This window comes from Saccopteryx leptura, chromosome 7 (genome assembly GCF_036850995.1).
Source record: "Saccopteryx leptura isolate mSacLep1 chromosome 7, mSacLep1_pri_phased_curated, whole genome shotgun sequence".
Taxonomy (NCBI): domain Eukaryota; kingdom Metazoa; phylum Chordata; class Mammalia; order Chiroptera; family Emballonuridae; genus Saccopteryx; species Saccopteryx leptura.
Window position 1 is genome coordinate 115116530 of NC_089509.1, and position 23583 is coordinate 115140112.

General features: G+C 51.8%; 1 protein-coding gene across 2 annotated transcripts; it reads left to right on the top strand.

Moving 5' to 3' along the window:
- The first annotated feature begins 78 nt into the window (after positions 1-78).
- Positions 79-22358, top strand: SNORC (secondary ossification center associated regulator of chondrocyte maturation). 2 transcript variants are annotated; one of them, XM_066346354.1, is made up of 3 exons: positions 79-907; positions 21909-22091; positions 22203-22358. In XM_066346354.1, exons 1-3 carry the CDS (start codon positions 772-774, stop codon positions 22310-22312), a joined length of 429 nt encoding a protein of 142 aa, XP_066202451.1. In that variant the 5' UTR covers positions 79-771; the 3' UTR covers positions 22313-22358. The 2 variants fall into 2 exon arrangements, with proteins under 2 accessions (XP_066202451.1, XP_066202452.1); XM_066346355.1 differs by lacking the exon at positions 79-907 and adding an exon at positions 16104-16228.
- Positions 22359-23583: the final 1225 nt, after the last annotated feature.

Genomic DNA, 23583 nt, shown 5'->3' on the forward strand with positions numbered 1-23583 from the left:
TGCCTTTTCTGAAAAGAGATCATGCAAAACCTGACCATCAAAAAACAACAACAAAAACCTGACCATAAGACCTGCGTTGCGTCCACAGAAACCACTATATGGGAGAGTGCAGTGGGATGGAGGGGATGGCAGGGAATGGGGGGGCGCTGGTGCTGGCTTCTGGTCATGGCCTTCTAATACCCTTCCCTTCAGATGTAAGTGTATTCAAGCCCTATTTATAAACAAATACTCCTCCTGCCTCCACCAGCCCCCACAGAACATCACCCAGAATTGCCAGGCACACTCTGGTCTGAAGCCGTTGGACCGCCCGTCCCTGTGCCAGCAGCACTGTCTGGGCGGCTCCTGGCCACACCTTCCCTCTGTCACCACTGCCTGAAGAGGCTGGAGTGGCTCTGAGGGCGGCTTGGTTTGGGATGATTGCGTTTGGTTTCTATTTTGATTCTTTTGGATCACCATGCTCCCTGTCCCTTCCTGCCTCCCTCCCTCCTGAATATGTACAATAACTATACAGAGACTGCTATAAACTTGTATATAGTTTTTGGATCAAATAGCATGAGGAGATGGGGAGCCATTTAAAATTGGGACTCCTGCTCTCCTTTGTAAATTCAAAAGTGGGGGGTGGGGAAAAGGAATAGTTAAAATGTTTACAAAACTTGAAGCTCCCTCGGAACTTTTGCCAGTGTGGAGGAAAATAAAAAAGAACTTAAATGAAATCTGGTGGGACTCTCTCTGAGCGCACCTCTCGTCCTCACTGTCGAGGCTGCGTTTTACATGAAACTGTCTCGGTGCCATGGAACAGCTCCAGACACGGGCGCGCCCAGGACGTGGAGCGGCCGGAGCTGTCCTGCCAGGTGTGAGACACTGGCTGGCTCTCTGTTTGAGAAGGTAGAGGTCAAGATAAACATGGGTAAGTGTGACCAAATGGCTTTCCTCTTTGTCCCTTTCTGCTGAGCTGTGGATGTCGCCTGCCTCCCACCACAGGCACCCTTCCTCAAATGTGCTCTAGACCCTGGCTGCACCTTCCGAACTGGACTTTCCTCTGTGCTTGTTCGGGAGTAAATGAGGGACGGCGCTGGCAGAGTAGGAGGAACAAAGTCGTGTTAGTCCTGGAAGACTCCGCTGGTGTGACCAGTCTTGCTCCTCCGGCCTGCGGAATTTCCCACTGGAGAGCAGCGCCCTCCCTGGGAGTCCGTCTCACTTCTCACTTTTTCACGTGCTGCTTTCTTTCTCTCCCAGCTGCCGTTTTCTTTCTTTAATAATTTTTATTGATTGATTTTGGAGGGGGGGAGAGAAAGGGAGAGAAACATCGATTTGTTGTTCCACTTAAATATGTGTTCACTAGTTGATTCTTATATGTGGCCTGAATGGGGATCGAACCTGTAACCTTGGCATATTGGGACAATGCTCTAAGCAACTGAGCTACCCGGCCAGGGCCAGCTGCCATGTTATTCTTTTCTGTAAGCATATTTACAAGTTATCTGAACTTTTCCTGAGTTTTAAAGTATTTGTTTTATACCCTGTATTAGTTATTTTAGAGATTTTTAAAACATACCCAAAATATTCGACTATGGAGACTTTCCAGTTACTGTTACAGCATAACAAATTACCCCCAGACTGGCTTACAACAACCCCTTGGTTTTGTTGGTAGTTTTGTGAGTCAGGGCTTTGGGAAGGACTCAGCCGGGCAGTTCCTCAATGCCATCTCTGCTGGTGTGCTTGGGTCTGCAGTCTTAGGATGCTTCGGGGAGGCTGGCCGGCCAGCGTGGATCAGCATAGCTCACTTGTGTGACTGGCAGTTGATGCTGGACATTGGGTGGGAACTTGCTGGGTTGATGGCTGAAGGAGCTCTATATGTCCTCTCTAGCATGGCAGCCTCAGGGTGGGCAGACTTCTCGGGTGGCAGTGGACTTCCGTCAGAGAACTAGGCAGAAGTCACGTAGTATCATTTCTGTGACACTGTATTCTGTCAGAGTAATCACAGGGACACTCAGGTTTAAGGGACTGGGAACATCCCCACTCCCCTTGATGGGTGGAGGGCTAAGGTCATGTTGTAGAAGAGCTTGCAGAATGGAGAGACTTGTGACCATTTGGGGGAAATAACCATAGCACAAGTTTATGCAGGTACATCAAGGAGCTTGAACTCTTCATTGGCTCTAAGGTGAGGGGTGGTTTTCTCTTTTTAATTTCAGCATAGGTAAGAGTACCTCTGGCTCTCTTTTAATGCTTATTGATTTTTAGAAGGAAGACAGGAGAGAGCAGGTGTGAGACAGGAACATCTGTCCCTGTGTGTGCCCTGAGCAGCTGCCTTTGTGTTTCAGGATGGTGCTGGAACCAACCGAGCTCTCCGGCCAGGGCTTCTCTGGCTCTTTTGAATAATGACTTTATCTTGGGGCAGCCATTTTGGGCATATATAGAGTGTTTATCATTTTAAATACAGTGTGTCCGTAAAGTCATGGTGCACTTTTGACCGGTCACAGGAAAGCAACAAAAAGACGATAGAAATGTGAAATCTGCACCAAATAAAAGGAAAACCCTCCCAGTTTCTGTAGGATGATGTGGCAGCATGTGCGCATGCACAGATGATGACGTAACACCGTGTATACAGCGGAGCAGCCCACGGCCATGCCAGTCGAGATGTGGACAGTACAGAGGAAAGTTCAGTGTGTTCTGTGGCTCGCTAAATTCGAATCCGTGACCAAAGTGCAACGTGAATATCGGCGCGTTTATAACGAAGCGCCACCACATAGGAATAACATGACTCGGTGGGATAAGCAGTTGAAGGAAACCGGCAGTTTGGTGGAGAAACCCCATTCTGGTAGGCCATCAGTCAGTGATGAGTCTGTAGAGGCTATACGGGATAGCTACCTAAGGAGCCCTAAAAAATCTGTGCCTGAGCCCACATCGAACTGCACTGAATAGGTATGAAACTGGGAGAGTTTTCCTTTTATTTGGTGCAGCTTTCACATTTCTATCGTCTTTTGTTGCTTTCCTGTGACTGGTCAAAAGTGCACCATGACTTTATGGACACACTCTATATTATTTTAAAGTTGATTAGGTGAAGAAATTAAAATTTATACAAAATGCACCCTTCCCACACCTTCTATCTCTATAAATAAAAATGTAAATGTTTGTTCAAAATCTTAAATCTCCGAAAGTTCTTCACCGATTGCTTTGAAATTTTGACACATGTTGCATTCGAATACGCGCATTTTTATGTTTTTATATACCTACTGTTATATAGATGTCACACCTGTGACAGGTAAAAACACGCTTTTTTTGAGAAACAGCGTCATCTGTTGGACATAAAAGCAACACACACACACACACACACACACACACACACACAACTAAATATAAGGTCTACCGGAAAGTTCTGTCTGTTTCTATGACGACAAGTTTCGACATGTAAGCACATGTTTATTTGGCGCATGTGTGCCTCTTTATTTTTCACTTAATGTATACATACTGACGTAGCAAATTAACTAAAACAAAGTTGATTCACGTTAGTCTTATGTGTAAAGCGATAGTGTACCCATGGCTACTGATAAAGTTCATTTACGCCACTGTAATCTTTACGAATTTCAAACAAGGAAGAAATGCTACAGAAGTATGTCTGTTGCATCCACCATATTCCCCGGACTTAACCCCTCTGACTATCACTTGTTTTTGTCCTTACAAAATTTTTTGAAGGGCAAAAATTCAAAAATGAAGAAGATATCAAACAAGCACTGGTTCAATTTTTCACATCAAAAAATAAAACATTTTTCAAAAATGGGATATACAAATTGCCATCATGCTGGCAAGAAATCATTAATAATAATGGCAATTATATTATTTAATAAAGTTTATTGACGGTAAGAAAAATTTGTATTTTATTCCAAAAATGGGCAGAACTTTTCAGTAGACCTTATATTTTACAATTCCATTTCAATGTTATGGGAGAAATATAAATTGTACATGGTTGAAGATATTTTCCGTCGGATACGCAAGGAAAATTCAAATATGAACATGGATTTCACAGCAGAAATCTACAACAAAGCATTGATAATGATTGAAGACTAGTGCTTAGAAATCGCGAGCAAAGTTCTCAATTGGGAATGCCATCACCGAATTGATCTGCTGCTGCTTCGTTTGATGTAGAATTGCATCGTGAACAAAATTACAACACGGGTGATCTTTTGTTGTATATGCAATCAAATATTCCTAAGCTAACGCTTGAACAAAAAAGCATTTACGATCAAATAATGCAAACTGTCAATAATGGGGTTGGAAAATCTTAGATGTGCCAGGAGGAACTGGTAAAACGTTCCTAATTAAATTGATTCTGGCAGCAATTCGATCCCAAAATGACATAGCCTTAGCTCTTGCGTCGTTCGGAATAGCTGCGACATTGCTACCAGGTGGAAGAACTGCTCATTTCGCTTTGAAATTGCCATTGAACATGCAATTTATTGAAACTCCCACGTGCAACATTTCCAAAGCATCAGGCATGGGAAAAGTATTGCAGAAATGCAAACTTATTGTTTGGGATGAATGCACAATGGCACACAAAAAATCGCTCGAGGCTCTTGATCTATCATTGCAAGATTTGTGTGGAAACATCAGACCATTTGGGAACGCATTAATATTGCTTGCAGGAGATTTCAGGCAAACATTACCTGTAATTCCTTGATCAATACCAGCGGATGAAATAAATGCTTGCCTGTAATACTCTACTTTGTGGCAACACGTAAAGACGTTAAAATTAACTACAAATATGCGTGTCCAGCTGCAGAACAATCGATCAGCTAAGATATTCTCACATCAATTGCTGGAAATTGGCAACGGAAAGGTGCCGGTTGATCTGACCTCAGGACGAATTTCATTGCCTCATAACTTTTGCAATTTAGTGACATCAAAAGAAGAATTGGTTGAAAAAGTATTTCCCAATATTCAAACCAATTATAAGAATCATGATTGGCTGAGTGAACGAGCTATTCTTGTGGCCAAGAACAAAGACATCTACGAACTTAACGATAGTACTCAGTCTAACATTCAAAGCGAGGCAGTCACATACAAGTCCATTGACACTGTTGTGGGAGCAGATGAAGCGGTTAATTATCCAACAGAATTTTTGTATTCACTCGATCTGCCAGGATGCCTCTGCACGTGCTGCAATTGAAAATCGGTGTGCCAATTATCATGTTGCGAAATAACAACCAGCCAAAGCTTTGCAGCGGCACGTGGCTTGCAGTAAAAAAATTAATGAGCAATGTCGTAGAAGCAACAATCTTGACAGGACCTTTCAGAGGTGAAGTCCTCGTTCCTTGCATTCCTGTGATTCCAACGGATATGCCATTTCAGTTTAAGAGATTGTAGTTCCCAATTCGATTGGCGTTTGCAGTCACCATCAACAAAGCTCAGGGCCAATCTTTAGAACTGTGCGCTTTAGATCTACACACGGATTGCTTCTCACCTGGACAATTATATGTTGTGTGTTCTCGAGTCGGCAAACCAGACAATCTCTATATTTGCACAGACAATGGAACAACAAAAAATATTGTATACCTACAAGCATTGTGAGATTAAACATATTAGAAACGTGCGCTTTCTCTTTTCTTTCTTTTCCATTTAACCAGACTGAGCCACAGCAACGCGTGGCCGGGTATAGCTAGTTATTAATAAAAATGGGAAGTCTGCATGTGACTGATTTAAACACAAGTGCTACTGTGAGATAGACCTCTTTCTCCTGTGCGTCCACCGTGGAAGTAGGACTTCACAGAGAAGTGGCAGGCGCCCATGCCGTGAACAGAAGGGCGCAGCCCCCGGCACGTTCCAGTGGAAGTCAGCCTCATAGTGATGAGTTTCTTGGGACAGAAAGAAAAAAACTCATCTCTGGATGGTGGCTTTGGTCCTACCTGAGTGCAGATGACTCCTGACGAGGAAGCCACAGGGCCTACCAGGACCATGGGCAGCCAGGTGTGTCACTGATATCGCTGGATTCCCTGTGCGTGATGGGCCTGTGTGGCTTTTGGTAGTGACAGTTCTGGACTGGGACCCCACGCCTTTGAGACAAGAGTTTCCCTCCAGGGATTAATCAGTAGGAATGTCTTGCTACAAAAGAAACAACCATGGGTGTGGTGCACTGCACAGGAGAGGCAGCCCGTGGTTGCCCACGGGAGGCGAGAGAAGTGGGCTCCCTGCCTGGCTGCTGCTCTGCTGCCATTGTCTCCCTCTCCATTGCTGGCAAAACGGTGACATTACAGGGGAGCAACTTCTGATCCCTCCAGCTGGTCTTAAGATGCAGAGACATCATGTCTTAAATTGAAGCTTGTTCACCTGTCCCCTAAATGAAGGTGTGATAGATTAGTTTCCCTTGAATTCTTCCTTCCACATGAGAAATGGTACAGAAACTTGCTGGGGGGTCAGAAAGAGGTTCTGGTGACGTGTGACAGAAGGCAAGGCAGCTTTGAACTAACCAAGATGCTGATTTCTCAGGTGAAATCCGGAGCCCCCAGTTCGAGTCTGGGGCAGTGGCCCAGAGACCCAGGTTCTTTCTTTTCCCCATCCTGACTGTGGCTTCCATCATCAAGGCCACTCACGGTCCAAGGTGACTGCTGGAGCTCCAGCAATCACACCCGTGTTCCAGGCAGGAGGACGGAGTAGGGTGAGCAGAGAGGCACAGCTCTCTGCGCAGCCCCCTGTGAGGAGTCTTTCTGGGAGCCCTGCGTAGCTGCAGTTAGTTGCAGGAATTGTAGAAAAGGCTGGAAGTTGGGGGTTTTGGTTGAATGCTTTGCCACCTCAAATATCATTGCGGTTCTTATTCTCTCCACACAGTCATTGTCTGCAGCCTCCTGTTTTGAAATGGGAGAAGCTTAGGATAGGTGCGTTTGTACTCATTGATTATGGGACAGGAATCCTAGCAGCTGCCCCAGTTTGGCCTGTGCACTGAGGACCTCTGGCTTCAGCAATGAGGGGGCTCAGACAGGCTCTGGTTTCCATTCTTGTGCAGAGCCAACACCCCAGAGCCATTTCCAAGGGCCCAGCATGCTTGGTCTAGTGTCCCCAACACAGAACCTAGGTTTTCGGTATCTGTAAGGTGCCCTGTGGAGTGACCCTGTTAGTGGTGCCATGAATGGAGGAGCTGGAGTCCAGCTGTCAGATTTGAATGTGGGTCCTACCTCCTACTACCTACTTCAGGCAAGTCAAGTCCTTGTTTTTCCATCTGTGTAACGGGAATTTTTTCCAGGTTAGGACGCTTTAAGTAGGTTTAGTCAGCCTACCCAAATCTCAGATTTTAGAATGTTCCTTCTCAAACAAAGAACATTCGGTCACAGAATGGCCGGCCAACCTGAATCTCAGATCCCATCTGTAATGGGAATACACAAAAACCCAGTCATTATGATCAATAACAATGTAATAGCATAGCAGCATGCCCAGTAAATGCTTAATAAATTCCACTGGCAGACTATTTTACAAGGGAGAAGGGAGCTTGTGGGTTCATATAGAGACACAGTAGAATGTCCTAAATAGGGGACCCCTCCTCTTACACATCTTCATATCAGTGCAAGGAAGTAGCCCGCAGCGGGGCGATGTGGTATGGGTTCCGGGAGGTGGGATAGTACCACCAGCCTCTTTATTAACCAGTCCTTCCTTCCCTGTCTCTGGGCCTCGGTTTCCTCACCTGTCCGGTGAGATGGTTGACCCAGATCTCTGATGAACTTGAAACAAATCAATCCCTGAGCTCCATGACCCGGAGTCTCTAATTTGGGGTTGATTCCAGCACAAGAAATAAATTTTAAGTGCCCTAAAGGGTTCTTAGTGGACAGCGTGAATGGGGACCCACGCCTAGCGGACCTGTGAGGCTCCCTTCAGCTCTCACCTACCTGAGTGCTGGCGTGCTCTGCGTGTGCACCTGCCACCCTGCACTGCCAACACTGGTGTTCAGTGTGGGTCCTTGCCGACGCGTGACAGGTAGGTACCCTTTGAGGTTTTACCTATCAGACCCCAGTCAGAATGCAACCATGGTGAGCTCATGTAGGGGACAGAGACACTTAACGTGAGTTACTCCCCTTTGATAACATGAAATTGAGTCTTAGCAGGTTGGGTCCGTCACTAAACAGGTACCACCTGTTCCCTCTTAAAAAAACAATAAAGCTGAGAAAACTGAATCCTTGGCCCACAGAAGTTCTGTATTATGGTGCCAATTGTTCATCTCCCCGCATTTTCTGTAATTGGTGGTCAAATTTAGAAGCTTGACTAAATTCAGACTCTCCCCTCCCCCTCCAAGAGCACTTCACTGGTGACATGTTGTGCACCTCGCTGCACGCCCGGGTCACATTGTCCAGCAGTGTTGTCTGGTTGTCCCATGTTTACTTGTGTCAGAATTCATTGTCAGTTCTGTTGTGATTAGTTGATTGATCCTGTTAGAAAACCTGCAGTAATCTTTCCTGTAGCATTTTTAACATTCATCGAGGCTCTTCGCCTGGGTCTGTTCCTTAGTCATTGAAAAGTTGTGACTGTTATTGGGGTGGGTGGGTGTACTTTTCTGTTTGCTTTTCTATAATACGAGAAGGACAGGGTCCAGGGGCTAAATGGCCCGGAGAATTGATGTGGGGTGGTGGACACACAGTACAGCGTACAGATGATGTGCTAGGGACCTCGTTTCTTGAGTTTGGCAAAGAAGGAATTCAGAGCCAGGAACTCAGATTACAAGAGAAAGTTTATTTAGAAAGTTACAGAGGTAATAAAAATGAGCTGTAGAAGAAATGGGCTCAGGAAACAAGTTACAGAGGTAGAAGAAGGGCCCTTGGAGGGTAGGAGAGAGGCAGAGGAAATGTACCAGGGGGAGGGGGAGGCATACAAGGAAGGGGAGACGAGGGGGACGGAAAGGCCCAGGAGAGGGAGGTTGCAAGCCCGTGGCACTTTTTATTTTGACTTGGAACTTGCCAGAACCATAGCGGGAGCTCCCACGTAACTTTCACCCACGCCCTCCAGTTGCCAACCTTGTGCCACAGCTGCTCTATTTTTTCTTGATAACTAAGATCAGTGATGACTCAACAGCATTTAGAATAAACCACTTGAGTAAGCTGCAGACGTTAGATCCCTTATCAACTAGGAAACAGTTGCAGTGTGATCAGTTAATATCCAGGCTCTAGGCATCGTTCCTGTTTCACCCATTGTTCCGCTCCTGTCTTCTACAAGGAAGTAGGAGCCATCCGTGATCCCGGCCGCATCCCGTTGTCATGTTTCTTGGGTCTCCTCTGATAGAGAACAGTTCCTCTGTCCTGTGCCTTTCACATCTTGACATTTTTTAAGGGGACAGATCAGTTATTTTCTAGAATGCCCGCAGTTTGCCTGGTGTTTCCCCCCAGGATTTAATTGAGAGGTTGTTGCTGGGCAGGAATACTACAGAAGTGATGTTCTGTCCTCAGCGCACTGTGTCAGGAGCATGTGTGGGTCGGCTCCGGCACTAGCGACGCTCATTTAATCACTCAGTGAAGATGTTTGCCTGCCAGGCTTCTGCACTGTGATGGCGTTTCTCTCTGTGGCAAACCTTGAGATTGGGAGCATCCAGGTCCTCCTCAAACCTGTATCTACTAGTTTTAGCAGCCGTTGGTGATTCCCGAACAATTGCCACAATCTTTGTCAAGGTTTCCTTGTACCTTTGTTAGCGTTGTCCTGTAAGGATGAACTTTCCATGCTTACACACGTGCACGCGTGTGAACATGCTGTATGTAGCTTATAATCTGATCCTAGTTTTCACGCACAGATTGCCGGTTGTGAGCCCTCTGATTTGGTGTCTGCCCCTTTGCCATATCCCCATCGTTCTTGGAGCATTTCTTTACTTTGTCATGAGGTCCTCCAGGCCCGTCACCTGCTTTTCCAGCTTTAGAAACTGTTTCTCTGAGGAGCTGTGGTTCCTTTTCCCGGGGAATGGTATCCGGAAACCAAAATTTGGGCTCTGGTTGTGCTCATTGCCACTGGGGTGCTTCCACAGAAAGGGAGTGTGTGCGTGTGTGTGCATGTGCGTGCGTGTGTGTGTGTGTACGTGCATACACCTGTGGACCTACGTGTTGTAACTACATGTACATTCCATGAGTTCTTCCTGATAACTTCAGTTCCGACACACAGGAGCCATTCCAACCTTTCCCCTGCTCATATTTGTACTTCTTCCAGAAAGGAGACACAGGATCCTGTTATCCCGATATATTTCCTTATTTGCTCAGTCCTAGACTATACCAACACGACCTCATAATTGCTAACCCATACCACTGTGACAGGAGTCTCTTTCTGACCAGAATTCAGTATTTGTTTACTCTAGAGACATACCTCCAATACTACAGAAATACACACAGGCTGCTGGGGCAGAAGTAGGGTTACAGTTGTGAGTGCACGGAAGAGTTTATTCTTGTATCATTGTTTATTATTGTTTTCTCTGCCAACTGAAACCCTATTTCTGCCCCTCCCTTTATGTACAATGTTAATCATGCAGTAATTTTTTGTAATTTAGATCTTTTGTCTATTCTGAGAACAGGTTGCCATTTTTCACCCTGTAGTGTGGCAATAAGCCACAATTCACTGTCTTGAAATTGTTCATTCTTTTCTTGAGTTTGTTTGTTTTTTTTTTTTTCATTTTTCTGAAGCTGGAAACAGGGAGAGACAGTCAGACAGACTCCCGCATGCGCCCGACCGGGATCCACCCGGCACGCCCACCAGGGACGACGCTCTGCCCACCAGGGGGCGATGATCTGCCCATCCTAGGCGTCGCCATGTTGCGACCAGAGCCACTCTAGCGCCTGGGGCAGAGGCCACAGAGCCATCCCCAGCGCCCGGGCCATCTTTGCTCCAGTGGAGCCTCGGCTGCGGGAGGGGAAGAGAGAGACAGAGAGGGAAAGCGCGGCGGAGGGGTGGAGAAGCAAATGGGCGCTTCTCCTGTGTGCCCTGGCCGGGAATCGAACCCGGGTCCTCCGCATGCTAGGCCGACGCTCTACCGCTGAGCCAACCGGCCAGGGCTTGAGTTTGTTTTTTATAAGCGAAACATGATGGCGTGGGGGGGCCCATTCCCACCATGGCGCCTTGGCTTACACATGGCCCTGCCTTCCCAGGGCGGGTCCCCACTGCCCACTCCCCTTCTCCTTGTCCACCGAAATGGACTCAGGCCAAAGCTCCGTTCACCACTGGACTTGGACACGCTCGCACTTTGGAGAACACAGTAGCATTTGGTGCCCACACAGGGCCAGTGTCCAGGGACCCGGAAGATATGAGCGTCTCCCTTCCCCAGGACGCAGCGGCCCCACTCTGGGGCTGCAGTGCCTTGGGGAAGATGGACTCTACCCTGTGGCCACCTTGCAGAGCCCTTTCTGTCTAGAGATGTTGGGTCTGGGAACAGCTGAGAGGCGTGGTGCTCGGTTGTGATAAGTGCAGATTGCTGCTCACCTGTCCACGTTTAGCTATCAAGTGGCCCATGAGCAAGCTGCCCGTCTGTTTTGTTCTAGGCCTCAAAACACTCTGGTGGCCACTGTGTCTCTGACACTCACTGCAGGGTCCGCACCATCTGGCTCTCACTGAAACCCATCGCCCCGTTTCGCCAGCCCTGGCCTGCAGAGGACGGACTCCACATAGCTTCTCAAAGAGGCTAGCCTCCTTGCCACCACCTCTCAGTGCCTCAGTGAAGGGAGTGGACCTTGGGACCTACCGAGGACGTGTCATGGGTGGTGAACGTGCACATCACCTACGACAAGTCCACTCCTACGTCCCTTCCATCCTAAGTCGTGGGCTTCCCTCCTCGTCACGACGTCAGGCTTCTCAGTCTCATTGAGCCCAGGCTGCTAGCGAGTCCGGGTGTTAGCCAGCTAGCCATGCTGCAAGAGCTACTTCTAGACCAGCGATTTCCAACCCTTTTCCTCTCATGGCACACAGACTAATTAAGATTCTGGAGCACACCGAAAAATTCATTTTTTGCTGATCTGACAAAATAATTTTTTTATTTACATCAGACAGCTATTGTTGTGTTAGTTGTCATTTTTGTATTTGACAATCTAAGGGAAAAAGAGGTCAGTTTTCCTAACCATGCAACTGATAGTCAGGTACTGTGTGTTTTAAAACTTCTTGCGGCACACCTGCTGAAAATCACCATTCCAGATGCTTGAGCTAAACCTTGAGTTCAGAATCTTTGCCAAACATGCCCCTGTCAGTATATCTGACCTGATCTAAGGCCATTTGTATGCTGTCCATTTAGTCTAACACTAGAATTGGTTACCACACACGTTCTCCAGCTTTCTGCTGGTATAAATTAGCGAAAGCTGACTTAGTATTTATTTGGTGATTAACTTGTTGCTAGAATAACTGGCAGTTGTTTCTGTGGCCACTTCCTTCCTTCTGGCTCAGACGGTCCCCGTTCCCCTTGCTTCTCCTCATGGGTGTGGAGACAGTGAGGGGGCTGTCAGGGTGGGTGTTGAGAACAGGCATCCTCTTGAAAGGGTACTAACAGATGAGGTTATTTAAAGATTTTTTTATTGATTTTATAGAGGGAGAGAGAGGGAGCAAGGAGCATCAACTTGCAATTGCTTCACTTTAGTTGTTCACTGATTGTTTCTCGGATGAGCCTTGACCAGGTAAGCCCGGGGTTTCGAACCGTCCACCTCGGCATTACAAGCCGATGCTCTATCCACTGCGCCACCACAGGTCAGGCAGCAGCTGAGGTTATTTAGTACCCAGACAAGAAAAGGCTGTTGTCTTCAGATTGGAGAAGGGCCACTGCTTCACCAAGAGGCTTGGGGTTTGTGCGTGGGAGATCCCCATTGGCTAGAGTCTACCCAGATGCCCTCAGGCCCTTCCTCCGCCAGCAGTGCCAGCAATGTCCCCTAAGAGAATTGGCATGGCTGTGATTCAACTTAAGATTGTAATTTTGCAACCCATGCCAATTTGGGGCCTGATTTATGCCCCGTATCTATAAGAAGTGAGAGATTTTTTCAAAAGACTAACAAATTCTCTACTTCTCTGCTCGTGCCCTGACCTTAGAATTTATATCCTTGAAATTGTCCTTTTTTGTGAACACCCAACGCAGTAAAAAGTAGCCAGTCTGTTTCACTCTCCGTTGGATCACCATCGCTCCTGTAAATGCCAAGTGCAGCATCTGCTTGGTCTTGGGGGCCTTGTTTTCTGTAGGCACCTCGTGTTAAACAGCCAGGTTCTTCTAACACTTGGCATGCCGTATGTTACCAGACCCCATTTTCCATGGACAGTGAGGTCTCCCCGGCATTCAACCATAGTGCCAAACCACACACGCCTGGAAACAGCTGGGAGCCAAGCACCGGAAAGCAAGAGTCCACTGCAGGTATCTCAAGCAGAAGAGAGTTAATACAAGAATTTGGTATAAGGACGCCTAAAGGGGAGACGGGGCAATGGATAGAAGGCAAGGTTCCTCATAAATTAGTAACTGCAACTCGGAAATGGACACTGGCCTGGGCTGGAGGAGCAGAAGGACTGCTCCGAGGCCAGAGCGCTGTCCTGTCCACTGAGGCTGCTGGGGTTGGGGACCGGATGCCTGCGCTTCAGCCTACTGCCCTTGCGGCCACCTGCACCTGACCCTTTGTCACTGTGGTAACCAGAGATGCTGCCAGAAATCGGAAGCAGCAAGAAGCCATGTGTCTGTCTGTCTCTCACAGACACACACACACCCATCTCCCAGCAGTGCCTCCCTGTCGCAGATGCTAACAGGAAGTAAGCCACCAGGAAAGTCTCAGGAGTGTGGTTTGGGGTCTGATTGTACTTACGTTGCTATGTTATATTCTGGGTGCAGAAAGCTGAAGATGGGATTCTGAGCAATCAAGCAGCACAGATGAATGAACAGGGAGGTGTTCACAGTTAAATCTATCCCCCAAAACCCAGCTCACTGAGTCCAGATAAGTCCCTGCTGTGTGCTGGGCATGGCCCCAGGTTCTGGAAATGCATTGGTAAACACAACACGGCCCCTGCTGTCCTGTGACTTGGGGGGGGGGGGTGCTGACAACCAATGAACACTTCATCTAACGACACTGTTACATGTATCTGATAAAGGATTTTTATCTGGGACACACACCAAAAAACTGAAGACAGACCACCCTAATAAATATGGAGATATGTAGGCAGGAATAATTGAGCAGACCATTCACGTAAGAGGATATTCCTGTGGTCAGTAAATACGGAAAAAGCGCTCAACTTGAGTAGTCATCGAAACACAACCACAAGGAGACATTGCTACGTACCTAGCGGACTAGAAATAAAAAGATAGGCAACACCAGGGTTTGGTGAGCATGTAGGGGCAGCTGCTGGTGAGAGTAAATTGGAACAAACTCTGGAAAACTGCAGGGCAGCATCTGCAGACCCTAAACACTGTCCACCCTCTGACCTAGCCATTTGATCTTAAGGAATACCCAAGAGAAGTGGTGTGTGTGTTCGCCAAAAGACGTGTATAAGACTATTGACAGGAGCTGTGTTCATACAAGTTCACACCTGGAAATAACCCAAGTGGACATAGATATAAATAAATGGATAAAAGAGGACGTTGTGGCATAGTCAAACAATTGAATTCTATTTGGCAATATGCTCTGGCCAGATAGCTCGGCTGGTTAGAGCATCATCCTGATGTGCAGAGGTTGCCAGTTCAATCCCTGGGCATGTACAAAAGCAGATTAATGTTTCTGTCCCTTTCTCTCTCAAATAATAATTTTAAAAATGTATGAGCTACTGCTACATGCAACAATGTGGATGAATTTCACAGAATTGAACAAAAGAGTTCACATCATCTGATTCCGTTTATTTGAAGTTCAAGTGTGGATAAAACTACGCTATGGTGATAGAAGGCAGAATGGCAGTTTGGGGGCACTGACTGGGGAGGGGCAGGGGTTCCTGCTGGTGTGTCAGAAATGTTCTCTCGATTTGAGTGGTGTTTACACAGGTGTGTATTCACCTGCATAAAAGTTTATCAAGCTGTAAACATAAGATTTGTTTACTTCATAACATATAGGTTAGTCTTCAAAAAACAGGGAAAACAATGAGAATTTCATATAAATATAAGTACTAAGAAAAAAATGGAAAATTATGGGATTGAAAGTGGGTGTAACTGATCAGAACGGAGACCTGAGTGGTGATAAGAAGAGAGCCATTTAATGAGCTGAATGGCTGCTTTCTGGGAGAGGGAACAGTAAGTGCAAAGGCCCTGAGGCAGGATCAAGTTTGAGCAGGGGAGGGGAGGGGAGCAGGGCCAAGGCAAGCCCTTAGGTTGGCTTTTTGTTCAAAGAGCAGTGGGAAGCCGGGAAGGGTGTGAGGTAGGGGGTGTTGGCAGTATATTTGAGCCATTGGGTGGGGGGGTTGGGAATAAGAAAAGAGGAAAGGGACCTTTGACAACTTTTGTGTGGCTAGGATATCTAGGGGGTGGACGCTGGGATTCTGTTGATTGAGCAGGGCTGGGGAGGCAGGGCATTCAAGGTTTGCTGTGGACACATTAAGTTGAAGATGCTCATTAGACACCCAAGGAGTTGTCGGCATGGCAATGGGCCGTGGGGCTGAAGTGCTGAGCCAGACCCTGGCGTTTCAAGTCTCGGGTACCTGGGAGAACAGAGCAAGAAGAGGCGACACATGGCGTTGAATGACATGGGCTTTTCTGGAAAGAGACAGGAGCTGCCAGAGGGCTTGGGTTGAAACTGCTTTTAAAGTACTGTGCTGCTTGAACGCGCCCGGCCCGCTCAGTGCTGCCAGCCCAGGGCCGAGGAGCCCAGGCCTGGGCGCTGCGCACTGCCGTGCAGATCCGGGGCCCAAGCTCAACCCACTGAGACGAAGGGCCCGAGGCATCTGCATTTTCCAGTTCTTTGGGTGAGTCTTTGCACATGGAGGTGAGGGAGAGAGAGAGAGAGTTTCCTCTTTCCCCTTCTGAGGGTGGGGCTGCTCCAGAATTCAGGAAAGCGGTCTGTTCTGTAAACTCTGGTGTGTGCGTGTGTGTGTGTGTGTGTGTGTGTGTGTGTGTGTGTGTGTGTGTTGGCATGTGTGGGGGGCGGGCACGGTGTCCCAGGAGGACAGAGTTTGCATTGATGAAAACCCTTCCCAGCCCTTTGATACCTCTCTCCTGCCGCCCCGAACTGAACCGGCTCAGTCCTCGGTGCATCCCGCTCACCAGCCGCACTCACTCGGGCCGGGATGGCATTCTGTCTGGCCCTGCGCATGGCGCTGCTGCTCCTCTCTGGGGTTCTGGCCCCTGCGGTGCTCACAGGTAAGGGTGCTCCCTGGGCTCGACTGCCCCCAGCCTCCCTGGCCGGGTTCTGTGATGCCCAGGGGGCAGAAGTCCTCCCCAGCAGATGGGGTGGCCACTGGGGTGCTGTGGTGGAGGCCTCCCATGAGGCAGATGGCAGGGTCCGGGAATGGTCAGCCTCGGGGGTGATGGCCTCTGAAGCAGGGCTGGGGACACTGGCTGCTTGGGGGACTAAGGGGTCACTCAGTACCTTAAAATCTGAAGGCTTCCAGATCTGGGAGCCAGGAGGGGCACCAGGCCCACGGTAAGTGGCTGAGGGACCAGAGACCTCAAGCCGCTGGACAGAAGATCATGGAGCCCTGCTGTTTACTTCTCAAACCCTGATGCCCTTCCCTGCTGGTTTTCTGAGAAGTCTTTGAAAAGCAAAGCCTTAGGTGCGAGTCCCACATCAGGGAAAGCGTAGGGCTGGGGACCCCTCGGGAATACCGTGAAGACGCGGGACTTCAGCTCTGCGTGGAGCCTAGTGGCTCGGTCTGGGGTACAACGGGAAGGAGGGTCCCAACAGGCTTGGAGCGGCAGGCTCCCAGGACCTCAGCCCCAGTCCTGGGCATTGCTGTGGGGCCCCAAGCTGGGAGGGGCTGGCCCAGACTGGCTTCAAAGCCTGAGAGAGAAAAGGCACACATGGGTCACGGGGGTCTTTCCCCTGGCAGAAAGCAAGCTCTTTTTTTTTGGCCATGATGTAGCCAAAGAACAGTGCTTGAGGGCCCGGTTGGGGGATCCTGGGTTTGGGACCCTCCCTGCAGTGTGGGCTTTGAGGAAGTGTCCTTCCTGGGTCTGTGCGGGAGGCCACTGGGAGGTAGATGTGTGAGCCCGGCTGGGGAGAGCAGCTGGGGGCACACGCGTTCGGGCGCGCTCACCAAGCAGCGATGGGCGATGGTGAGAAGCCTGCCAGCCTCTCTTGAGACGCCCCAGGAAGAGGCTGGGGGCCTCACTTGCCTTCTAGTCCCCTCGGCTGTTTCTCAGCCTCTCTGTGTCCCTCATCTGTGTGATGGTGACAACCATGGTGCCTCTGCCTCCTTCACAGGGGACCGCAGGCCTACCTGGTTCAGACACCAGCTTTCAGGATGGGCCAGGCATCAGGTGGTGCTCAGGCAGTGTCGGGGGGACTTGTGTAAACATCCCCTGCCCCCCTCACTGGGTGCCGGGGTGTCTCAGGGCAGAAGCACCCCTCACGCAGGCTGAGAAAGCACCTCGTTCCCTTTCGGTGGTTGAAGCTGCCCAGCAATTGGGGAAGTGACCTGCAGTGTTGGGTGGCATTGTCTGCAAGGACCGTGGGGCCCTGATCCTTGTGGCACCCTACCCCACCCCACCCCAGTGAAACACGTCTGCTGCCTGGTGGGTCCCGTCTGGTTTCCTGAGCCCCGAGTAGCCAGCACTCCTGGGCCAGGCTGCTGGCCAGAGGCGCGGGGTCACACTGTGTGTACACAGCCTGGGTGGGTGGACTTCATCCTCCACCACAGGAATGCTCGAGGGGACAGCCTTGTGTTTGGTGTCACCAGGATCTCACCTGGCCTCACCTCCTTCCACGTGTCCTGCCAAGAGGGACAGACCAACCCCTCCTGAAGTCTTTGGGGTTCTGGCTGGCCGCCTTCCTGCCATTCCGGGAGGTGTGGACCAGGCCCAGCAGCCCCCTGCCCGCTGCCCAGTGGGTGGGAGTCCTATAGCTGACAGGCCAGGAAGGAGTGGCCCTGTGGCTGCGGTCCAGGCTGGCCTGCTGCCCTCTCCACTGGTCGCCTGTGGCTGCAGCTCTGGGGACAGGGGAACAGGCCAGGTTGGGCGGGCAGGAGGCCAGGGCAGAGATGAAAAGGCCCTTCATGGCTTGTACAAAGGCCGTCTGTGAGCCCGGGCGCCTGGCCCTGGGGCCCTGTGGTCAGAGTGAGTGCTAAACAAACTTATTTACCGACAAGCAGGGCGGCTAGGGGCAGTGGGGCTGGGGGGAGCCCATGGTGCCCAGGCTTGTGTCACGAGGCCCCTGCTTCTCCCGGTTCCCCGGTCAGAGCACGCCATCCGGAGTGTTGTTTACTCTGGTCCCTGGAGCCTGGGTCTGGTCACGGGTCCCCTGCCTTCTCCGTCCCCGTCAACGTCGTTGCAGCTGCCTCACGGCTCGCCTGACGTGCCCGTGGCCTGGCCTCCATCCTCCGTGCGTGGTCCTCGGCCTGGCGTTTCTTTCCCTCCTCAGATGGGCCTGCTGCTGGCCAAGTTCCGATGGCCGCTTCTGCGCGTGGCTTCCCGGAGGGACAGACTGGGGCGGTGGTGGGGGGGAGTAACTTTGCTTTCCCCCCGTACAACAGCTCACTGAGGAGACGTGGAGGGTGTGAAACGCCTCGGCCCCTCCCTGGCAGCTGCACCTCCTCCGCTGGTGGCTGGGGCTGGGGGCCGAGTCCGGGCTGCCACTGCGGCACCCGCCTGGTTGGCAGGGAGCTGGCTGGCCCTGGGGCCTGCTGCTTCGGCACAGATGAGCCTTGGACCAGCCTTTGAGGGTCTCCCCTGACAGTCAGTGGCACAGACACACAGCCAGAGGGGCCCTAGGACAAAGGCGGGCCTGAAGATGGCGCTGATGGCACAGTTACTAACGTGTGTGGGCCGGAGGAGGCTGGGTCCTACCGGCTCCACTGGTCTGGTCGGTTGGGGAAGTGAAGAGGGTGGGGGTAAAGTCAGTCTGCCCTGGTCCTGGGGAGGGGGATGGAGCCAGGGTCTGCACCTAGCCCGCTGGGTTGGGAGGCTCATGGGCTTAGCCCCCTGCGCCTCAGGGACTGGTCAAGCGTTGGAGGCCAGAAGAAGGTACACTGGGCAGGGACGAGGCAGCTTGGGCCTGCGTGTCCAGCAGGGAGGAGCCAGGTCTCTGAGGGAGCAGCAGTGAGGCTGATCGCAGGGGAGAGAGGCAAAGAGGGCACCGCCCAGCTGTCCTGCTCAAATGGCCCACTCTTCCCAGAGATGGCTCCCGGGCGCTGGCAAGAGGGTGGCTAGCTCCAGGGAGCGAGCCCGTGCCCCCAAGGGCCGTGAGACCTGTCACTCCTACTCCTGAGCTCCAAGCTGATTCCCCAAGTGACACCCAAGCTGCTGGGCCCTGTACCCAGGAGCCCTGTGGCTGCCTCTCTGGACAGGTGCCCGGCAGTCAGGGGTGAGCTTGGGCGGCGGCAGTGGTGGGACAGGGTGGTGCCTGCCTGCCGTCCTGTCTTGGGTGTGTGGGGAGCAAGTGGGGGCCAGTGGTTTCTCCGTTTATCTGGGGAGACAGTCTGTGAGCCCTAGACCTCAGGGCCTGCCAAGCAGTGGGCACACTCAGGCCTCTTCTCTGCCCAGCCCCGGGATCCTGAGGGCAGCGTGCCTGGGTCCTGGAGCCTTCCGTAGCAGCTGCAAGCCTGCAGACTCCTGTCCTCCCAGGCAGTGACAAGGGAGGCCTGACAGGGTTGCTTCGTCCCTCTTCACGGGGACAACTTCACAGTTGGTGGGGCCCAGGTGTGGACCCCAGACCCAGGGCTGCAGTTCAGCCTTGGGCCCTAGGAGAGGGAAGCTCCTCCCACCCCTGCACCTGGGTGCTCAGGCCTTTTGTCCCTGGAGGCGTCTTTGCCAAAGGTGTTTTGTGAAAAGGAGCACCAACAATTCTATTGTGAAAAGATTTTAAGTTTACAGAAAAGTTGCACGAATAATCCAATGACCAGGAGATTCTTTGCTTAGAGTCACCAGGTGTCAACATTTTGCCGTATTTGCTCTGTCTTCCTGTCTATCTACCCACCTGCCTATATGTCTGGATGCTGAACCATTTGAGAGTAAGATGCAGACATGGCCCTTTGCCCCTAAATATGCCCAAGGACAAGGGTATTTTCTCATACAACCAGCTAGTTGTCCACATCAGGAAATGAACCTGGATGCAGTAATCTAAACCACATCCTTACTCAAATTTCACCAAAGGACCCAAACTGTCTTTCATAGCAGCCCCTCTGCCCCCCATCCATGCTTAGCTGTCACGTGTCCTTGTTCTCTAATCCAGAACGATTCCTAGACCTCCCTTTGTCTTTCATGGCCTTGACATTTTTGAAAGCCCAGTTAAGACCGACCTTGCATTGATGCTTCCTCCCGATTTGCCTCCGAGGGGCCCTGTTGGCAGGAAGCCCTGCAAGGACCTTTGCGTCTCCTCAGAGCATCCCTGGGTGGCAGTCAGGATCAGGCACGGGCAGGCCCGGACCCCCGCTAAAGCTGATGGTCAGGGCTGGACAGGAGAGACCTGGAGCCTGCGGCCACCCTGGCCTTGAACTATACTGGGTGGCTGGGGCCCTCCCCTCCAGGAAGGAGGGATGGGCCCAGGGTTGGGGCGGTGCTATGGCTCCTCGGGCCAGGATCCTTGGGGTGGGGGTGGGTACTGGCATGAACTGTTGGGGCTGAGGTGGGGTATGAGGCTGGGTTATCACACAGGCCTCTCTGCCTGTCCCTTCAGTTCTCTGGGGCCCCTGGGTACCCCAAACTCTTGCTAACCCCCACCCATGAACACACAAAGGTTCCTGCAAAAAAAAAAAAAAAGGCTGTCCAGAGACTGAGGTGCTGCTTGAGCCCCAGCTCGTAGGAGAGGGCAGGGGGCACCCACTGTGGCCTGGGGCTTCCCTGACAGACCACAGATACCCCTCTGCCCTGTGCTGTCTGGAGACGGTAATGTGTTGGCTTAGTTCCTAGGGTACAGATGCCCTTTTGGGCTTTAAGCCTCAGACACACAGAGGCATTTTTGGGTGCTGGACCCCATGTCCTGTGGGCCACATGGCTTTACCCAGGGAAGGCCAAGGAGGAGAAGCAGGACTGACTGCCCTGGGGTGTGGGGCCTCTGTTGTCCACCCTGTGCAGCAGTGGCACCTTCCAGCTCCATGGGGCCTGGGGTGGGCGAGGACCCTACTTCCTGGACGGGGCACTGCTCCACCTTCCTGGCTTTTTATCTAGAGCAGTGGTAGTCAACCTGGTCCCTACCGCCCCCTAGTGGGCGTTCCAGCTTTCATGGTAGGTGGTAGCGGAGCAATCAAAGTACAAATAAAAGGACAGATTTAACTATAGTAAGTTGTTTTATAAAGATTTATTCTGCCAAACTTAGCGAAAATCTGACATAAAGTACTTGGTAAGTAATTACTATTAGATGCTTTAACTTGCTGTAACTCTGCTTTATAAATTTTATAAAGTAAAGTTATTTCCCTACTTTATAAATCACCATTACTGTGGAACCGGTGGGCGGTTAGAAAATTTTACTACTAACAGAGATACAAAAGTGGGAGGTAGGGATAAAAAGGTTGACTACCCCTGATCTAGAGGGAAGGCTGACCTGTGTTGGCCCTGTGGGGTGTCCCTCCCAAGTGTCACCTCCCCCAGGCCTACAGAGCCCATACCATAGGTTCAGATGGGGGATCCCAGGCTCTGCTGGGGCCGAGTTGCCCTGCCCCGTGTCTCCCTAATCCGCTGCCAGCCCAGGGTTCTCACAGCTGTTTTCTATTGGTTCCCCCAACCAGCCTCCCCACTGGCATCATCCTGTCTTGACTTGGGCCTGGAGGCAGCCTGGCCCCAGTAGGGGCTGAGGCCACACCTGTACTCTCCGCTAGGTTGCTCGGGGGCGGAGGTCGTCCCTGGCAGCCTGCAGCCTGGGCCCCAGCGCCTGTCCTTGGCCTTGCAGCCGAGGGCCCGCAGGAGCCCGCGCCCACCCTGTGGAACGAGCCCGCCGACCTGCCCTCGGGAGAAGGCCCCGTGGAGAGCACCAGCCCAGCCCGGGAGCCGGCGGCCACCGGTCCCCCGGCCCCCACCGCCCCGCCGAGCCCGGAGGACAGCACCGCGCAGGAGCGCCTGGACCAGAGCAGCGGTACGCGAAGGCCGGGCCGGGCGGAGGAGGAACCGGGGGAATGGAGGAGGAAACGGAGGGGAAGGGGGCGGGCGGGCGGGCAGGAGCTGACGCGGCCCTCGGTCCTCGCAGGCTCCCTGGGGCCCGGCGCCATCGCGGCCATCGTCATCGCCGCCCTGCTGGCCACCTGCGTGGTGCTGGCGCTCGTGGTCGTCGCGCTGAGAAAGTTTTCCGCGTCTTGAAGCGAATAAAAGGGCCGCTCTCCTGCTGGGCGTGCCCGTGTCTCGAGTGTGTCCACGCGTGAGTGTGTGGCGAGCGGGGGCGGGGACAATTCGCAGCACGTGCGTGACTGTGCTCGTGGCCGGGGCGCCCGCGGGAGCTGCGTGTGCATGCGCGGGGCCGGGATCGCCGGCTGCGGGACGGGGTGCGGCCGGCGCGGGGGATGGAACACCGCACCCCCCAGCTCCTGCGCCCTTGGCTCCGCTTCTCGGAGCGCCCCCTGCCGCCCCTCCGCCTCGGCTCAGAAGTGTTGGGGGGGCAGATGGGGGAAGGGGAGGGCAGCTATCGCGGGGACCCCTTTACTCCAGGGAGCCCCAGGAGCTGGACAAACCGATGGTGAAGCCCAGGTGTGTCAGCCTGGTACGGGCCCTCACCCGCAGTCCCCGGTGACACCCCCCGCCCCCCAGGCCGGGCTCACGGGAGCCTAGGGCCTGGGCAGTCCTTGGCAGGACAGCTCAGCTACCCGCCCAGCCTCCAGCCTCCCCCTCCAGCTTGACCCTGGCTCTGCGACCTTGATGATGCTCTGCCTTCCACACTCCCTGGGAAGCCTAGCGTTTATAATTTAGAGAGGTTTAATATGGTGGCTGACCTGCTCTGCGCTCAGCAGGGAAGAAGCTAGAACTGTGTCGTGTCTCTGCCCTCACCCCACCCCCACCTGCAGGGGCCGTGTGGAGTGTGGAGAGGACCTGGAGAAGAGACTGTGTGTGCGCAAATGCTTTGGGTCCCGGGTGGGTGCCTAGAGTGGGTGCTGGCGGCAGGGAGCCCCTTCCTCTCCTCCTTTTTGCACCAGTCTCAGCAACTACTTGGCCTCTCTGGTTTCCCTGACCACTTGGCCACACCTGTTCCTGCAAAGACCAGTTTTTTCCTGGACACTCCAGCTAACACGTGTGGTTCCCACACACACTCTCCCCAAAACACATCATGGGTTACAAGTTTCTGCTTATAAAAGACTGTTATGAAACCAACCAGTTTTCATGAAACTGTCTAAATTACTACATTTCACACAACCTCCTGTGGCCAAAGCCCTCATTAGGCAGATGAGCCAAGTCAGCATGCTGTTTACCAGCTTCGGAAAGGAAGCTGGACAAGGGGCAGGACCAACGGATGCCCCCCACACCCCCTGGCAGTGTGAGGCCTATAATGACCCCTCTCCCTCTTCCATTAGTCCTGGGGGACTCGGGTGCTGCTCCTCTCCCCAGAAGTAGAGCACGGAGCGGTCCCCTCACAGGGACCA

Coding starts and splice junctions, on each gene's coding strand:
- SNORC (XM_066346354.1), top strand. CDS start 772: ATGAAACTGTCTCGGTGCCATGGAACAGCTCCAGACACGGGCGCGCCC. Junction 908..21,908: donor AGAGGTCAAGATAAACATGG/GTAAGTGTGACC, acceptor TTGGCCTTGCAG/CCGAGGGCCCGCAGGAGCCC. Junction 22,092..22,202: donor GCGCCTGGACCAGAGCAGCG/GTACGCGAAGGC, acceptor CGGTCCTCGCAG/GCTCCCTGGGGCCCGGCGCC.